At 54.5% G+C, this 6099-nt stretch overlaps 1 protein-coding gene across 1 annotated transcript in view; it reads right to left on the minus strand.

Moving 5' to 3' along the window:
* The window catches only part of ITGA9 (integrin subunit alpha 9), a 313829-nt gene that overhangs the window by 276001 nt on the left and 31729 nt on the right, over positions 1-6099 (minus strand). The window contains exon 8 of the mRNA XM_030887657.2: positions 1767-1927. Within this exon, the coding sequence (XP_030743517.2) occupies positions 1767-1927 (161 nt within the window). The remainder of the gene's footprint in view (positions 1-1766; positions 1928-6099) is intronic.

Below are 6099 nucleotides of genomic sequence, written 5' to 3' on the forward strand. Positions count from 1 at the left end.
AAAAAAACCCTCACTGCCATTGAGTTCATGCTGACTCAGGACAATCTTACAGGGCAGAAGTGAACTGCCCCTGCGGGTACCTGAGACCGTCTTTCCCCCAAGGAGTGGCTGGTGGTTTCAAACTGCTAATCTCATAGTTAGAAGCCCAACACATAACCCATAGGGGTCGCCACGGACACAGCCCGGCCTCGGACCTATCCCTCAGCCCTGTTCCTTTTGTGCACTGTGCAAAGGCCTGCAGACTCTCTGTGGTCCTCTTGCATAGTCAACAATGAGCACAGGGCAACTTCTCAGCCAAGGTCACCACGGGGTCTCAAGGGACGCCATGTGTAGCACAGACGGGAGTGGGAGAAAGCCCAAAGGAAGACGTTCTGTCCCCAGCAAGTATGAAAGGTCTGGGGATGTTTACAAGTGAGCCTGTGCTGAGCACCCGCAAGCCATCATCTAAACTCTGGAGTGGTAAGTGGCTGGGGGCCTTCACACGAGCACTAGCAGCTTTATAAATGGCCTTCACCTGGGGCCTCAGGACAGCAGCTGGGCCAGGCAAGCCCCAGCACGCATCCTGGCGGGAGACCCAGCCTCACTTGAAACCATCTCAGGCCCAGCCAGGCCGAGTGCCCACAGATGTGTGGCCATTTTCTTTATGTGCCTCCCAGAAGCACACAACAGCAGCTGCTAAGTCTCTTACTTGGGTCACTAACAAGCCCATAATAGAACGATACTTCATTTCCAATCTGCAGGCTATTTCTGCCATCAGCCAGAGATCCACTGGCTAATCCCATTAAGCTGAACTACATGGAATGGCCCTTTTCCTAAGTCAAACATGTTAGAATATTGGCAATTGCACGTGGCCCAACCTAATATTTGTCTTACGGAGTGCCTGCTGCTAGGTATGTCAGACGCCATGCAAGCTTCCTCATGCTATATTCATTATGGAATGGAATTCTCTGACCACCTTTCAAGGTGGGGATCCCTTTCAGAGATGCAGAAATGGAGACGCACAATACGGGCACAGCCTGGCTGCCTCCCACCCTCCACATGGCATGGCTCACACAGGTTCTTCCACCTCCTGCCCTTGCTGGGCCAGTGGCCGTTATTCTCACCACCCCAGGCAGGGCACAGCAGGGACTCTCAGCAGACGGGTGCCCACCTGTGCAGAGGCCACTCTCTGGCTAATCAAAGCTGACTTAAATTCACAGCCAAGTGCATTTAAGAAACAATCTCCAGAGGAGAAAAATATTCAAAAGCTTACTTAGGCCAGGCAGGGGAGAAGAATGAACCCCTAAAATAAACGGAAGGTAATCAAGGGTGAAAATCCATGTTAAAACGCCTTCACCATGACCATGAGCTAATATGTAGCAGACCAATGGGGAAAGCATCAGGTACAGTATGATCAAGCACCACCACAGCCCGGAGGCAAGCGCCCCTGGGACACTCCTCTAAGAAGACTCTCAAGCCTCAGAGCCAGAGAGGATGAAGCACCTCCCAAAATAGAGGCTAGAGGCCTTTTCTGGCTTCCTGCTCTCACTTCAGAGGCTGAAACTAGCCCCCACCAGAGGTTGGGGCTAGCTCCGTGGCTGGCTGGGGAAATAAATACAAAGGCTCCCCGACTCTGCTCTTAAAAGAACAGAGAAGAAAAGTCCCCGCCTTGTCAAACAAAACTTTGCAAGTCAGAAGCTAGGGAATGACCGATTAAAGAGGTTCCCACCTGTTCCGGTACACATCTGTCAAGATCAAAGTCTGAAGACCCAGAAGAAAGGACCGACCTTGACATGGGCCAGGTAGTGATGACACGTCTCCTCCATGTGGACCAGCTGCAGCTTCTCTGTGACCTGACCCGTGGTCTCTCCCAGCAGCACAAAGTAGACCCTGGGGGGCTGGCCCTTGTCCTTCTTGGCCACATCAGCCGTCAGAACATAATTCAAGCCTGCCAACAGACAAGAGGTTGAAACATGAGCAGTGACAGACAGGTGGTGACAAGGCCACCTCTACTCCCACCTGAGAGGGGTTCTTGGACTCCAGAGCCGCATCCCCAATTTATGAGACACCTGGCTTTCCACCCCCGTGGGGGACTGCTACCATTCTCATCAAGGTGCTTATAAACTCCAGAGAGACCCACGAGGTCACCTGCCTTCCAGGTTCACCCCAATGTGCCATTGAACTTCGTAGATTATCAACTGAGCCACCAAAAATTAGCTGGGTCCAACCCAGGGTACCGTTCCGAGAAGCAGACAAGACAGTGAGCATACAGAATATTGCCAGCATCTGCTAAGACAATCGGTGTGCCTCGTGTAAAGCGATGTCTGTCCAACAGAGGGAGCGACTGACTCCTTGCGGTCATTCTAAACTCATCTCCTGGATCTTGAGCCAGGCTCTCTGGCCACGGGGCCAGGCACCTATCCAGGGTTAGCCAAGCACTATGTGATAGGTATGGCGGCGGCTGCTGTTGGTATATCCGTGCCCACCTTCTTTACGGAGCTGATGCTCACGGAAAGTCATAGACGAAGGCCGAAGCTGAACATACTTCTGGGCATCAGGCACGCTATTGTGTCTATTATTTCAGCAGGTCCCTGGGTAGCACAAAGGGTTCGAGCTCGGTGACTGACCTAAAGGTTAGTGGTTCAAACCCACATAGTGGCTCCCACAAAGATGGTAAGCTTAAATGCTTTCTGGAGTTCTACTCTGTGTCATATGGGGTCATGGATCCAAATCTATTTAGTGGCAACAGGCTTGGCGTTTTTGGCTATTATTTTAGCAGGAGTCTCCGAGACTATTCATATGACCAGTTCCAAGCCAATAAGGTTGGAGGTTGGGGACCTCCCAGTGGTGCCCATAAGAAAGGCCTGGCACTGTGTCCCCCAAAATACAGCTGTTGAAAACCTGACAGCGAGTGGCGATACTGGGAGCGTAGAGGGAGGGTGGGTTGGAAAGGGGGAACCGAATGCAAGGATCTACATGTGACCTCCTCCCTGGGAGACGGACAACAGAAAAAGTGGGTGAAGGGAGATGTCAGACAGGGCAAGATATGACAAAATAATAATTTATAAATTATCAAGGGCTCATGAGGAAGGGGCACGGGGAGGGAGGGGGGAAAATGAGGACCTGATGCCAGGGGCTTAAGTAGAGAGCAAATGTTTTGAGAATGATGAGGGTAACGAATGCACAAATGTGCTTTAACAACTACTGATGTCTGTATGGATTGTGGTAAGAGTTCAATGAGCCCTAATAAAATGATTTTTTTAAAAAGAAAAGAAAACCTGACAGCTGTCACACTGTCAGGGAGTCGCCACGAGTCCACAGTGACCTGAAGGCAAGGACTTTATCAAAAGTCTGACCCCACAGGGCCTTGGGGGAGGCCCACTTAAGAGAGAGACGCGCCTCACCTGGCTCTGATGTGCAATGCCAGGCGGCAGCACCTACTGGGACTTAAAGCCAGAAAGCCATAGGTAGAATGTATCTGGACCCCTGCCTAGCCCTGAAAGGTTAGTAAATACCCAACAGCGATTTTTACTAGAAAGACGGCTTCAGCATCAATAGGCCCAGCTCATTGTTTTTCTCGGCCACAGACTAGCACTCCAGAGATCAGCCCCTCCACAGCACTTTTTGAACTCAAAGGGAAGGTGCCCTTATAAGTGACAGTACGAGGACCTTCCCTCGCTACCACCTCCCACCACCCCTGCCCCCCAGAGAGCTTGCCAAGCTATGGAGCTACCAGTGATGCCGCCCCTATACCAGCCTCTCAGGGTCTGTATCCTTGCACCAGCCCTGCTCCCGACCAGGCCTTTAAGTCTGTGAAGCCAGCGCAGAGATGACTCTGGCTTTTCATAACATCAAAGGGATTAACCACCAGGGGAGGCATGAATGAGGAGAGAGGAATGGACACAGTGCTGCTGCCCAGGAGTGAATTTTTACAGCATCTAATGGCTTTCCTGGGCCTCTGCCATCCTCGGGGTCTGTGCCAGCACTGGCTGATTTCTGGTCAGCCAGGGCAAGTCTGTCCCGACTTGTTTCTTTGGGCCAACAGCTGATTTCCAAAGGCAGGCTGGTCACCAGGAGGAGCCATGACCTCGACAAGCCCAGGAGGTATCCTTTAGAGGGAAAGAGCTCCCAGAACAAAGGGTGGGGCCTGGACAAGGGTTGCATACCCACTGGGATGGGAGCAACAGGACCAACTCCCACTTGTGGTCTCCTCTGCAGCCAGTGCCCTCCTACCCTCCCCTCAGGGAGGGGCTCATGGGGAGAGCAGTAGGGCTGGACTATCTTGCCCGGGGTGAGCTCTGAGGATGACTGAACACAGGAGGCAGCGCAGGTGCTCACTGCTGCCCCCTCTGCGCTCTCCAGCTCAAGTGCCATGGCCAACAGGCGCCTTGCCCTCCCAGGGCTTCCTTGGCGGCTCCAGCAGGCGCAAGTGTCCCCGAAGCAGCCCTCAGTCAGTGCAGGGCCCCAGCTTCCTGGGCTCTGGATGAGCTGATGCCCAGGTGTGTCCTACGCTGCGCAGAGCTCCCCAGCAGGTCTGCCTTCCAACTGCCGGCTGGGGTAACTCCTCAATGGAACAACCCTCACCAGACACCCCCACACACACACACACCGCCTGACTGGTGGTAAACGCATGCTCCGTGCAGGATCTGATTATGGGAAGGTCCAAAAAAATCATCTTTATTAAGAGCAGAAAGAGGGAAAGGAACCGGCCTTCAGTGTGGGCCAAGTGCTGGGTCAGTGCTTCTCAAGCTTCAACTTCAGTTCCTTGGAGGCCGGTCCTCCCCCGGCCGCTTGGAACAGGTGGCCCAATCCATCCCAGGCCCAACATGCCCAGCAGGACCTGGTGACCATGTGGGCCTGAGCAGGGCTGTGCTCCATGGGTGTTCGATGGCTGTTCTAGGGTCACCAGGCCTTTCTTCTAGGGTGCACCTAGGTGGTCCATTGGCACCACCCAGCAGCTACCTCCTAGTCCCTCGAGTACCCTGGTCCCTCGAGTACCCTGTAGGAAAGGGAACCGCCCCTGTGGGTTTCAGGGACTACAACTTTTTATGGGGAGTAGAAAGTCTGGTCTTCTTCCCTTGGAGAAGCTGGAGTTTTTTAACTGCTGACCTTGTGGATCGCAGCCCTATGGGCAACCACTACACCACCAGGGCTCCCTGCTCCCAGCCTAGAGGAGGACCAGCCCTTCCGAGGTGACAGAATCCGAGCTGAGCAGAGGCTGCCTCTGCCCAGCTCACGCCACACTCCCCTATGAGTGTTGGTCTCCTCACTGTGAAAACAGGCAGCCCCAGGCCCAGGGGACTATCTCCAGTCACCAAGTTCTGGGATCAGCCTACTTGAGACCCGCTCCTTGACGATTTGTTTTGACATTTTAAATTACCCAAGAAGCGGTCCCCTCCACATCTGGCTCCCTCTTTGAGATGACAGCCACGAGGCCCCTCGGCATGTGGAATTGTGCCCGAGCCAGAAGAGGCAGGGGCCCAGCCACCCGAGAGGCAGGCAGCTTTGGAAGCCCTGCACAAGCCTGTGGTTTGAACCGCTCCCACCTCCAGTGCAGGGAGGCAGCCCCTGGGGCAGGCAATGGTGGGAGTGGAGGCAGCCGCTCTGCGTGCTGTGCTCTATCACGCAGAGCAGGGCTGGGGGACCCCAGGAGGGTGGGCGCAACAGGCCGCCTGAGTCAGCATGATGTGAGCCGGCAAACTCACACCTCCAAAAGCCACACCTGCTGCTGTCTGGTCTATTCCCACTCGGGCTGGCAGCAGCCCCTCCTGCCGGCCAACCCCACCCGCCCCGGGGAGGGTGCCGGGTCTGCCTCGGGCCTGCTCCTAAGAGCACATTTCGCATCTTCAGGTTTGCCTCCTTGCAGCCTGTGTCCACGCCCCTCAAATGATGTCATGTTGGGTAATGCTGGCAGCCATCTTGTCTCTCGCTGCCCCCAGCTGGTCCCCCAGATCCCTACCACCCCCACCCCCTGCCGCTGGGCCAGCTATGTGGCATCAACCCCGGCTCTGCTCTCTCCTCCCAGTGGGCTTTGATTCCTTCCCGTTCTCCAGCGGAAGGAGACTTCAGCTGTGAAATTCTAGTAAAGTCTCCTTCCAGAGTTACTCTGAGCTTCCTTAC

The sequence above is a fragment of the Echinops telfairi genome, unplaced genomic scaffold (assembly GCF_000313985.2).
Source record: "Echinops telfairi isolate 266 unplaced genomic scaffold, ASM31398v2 ScPeMD7_7420;HRSCAF=8458, whole genome shotgun sequence".
NCBI lineage: Eukaryota > Metazoa > Chordata > Mammalia > Afrosoricida > Tenrecidae > Echinops > Echinops telfairi.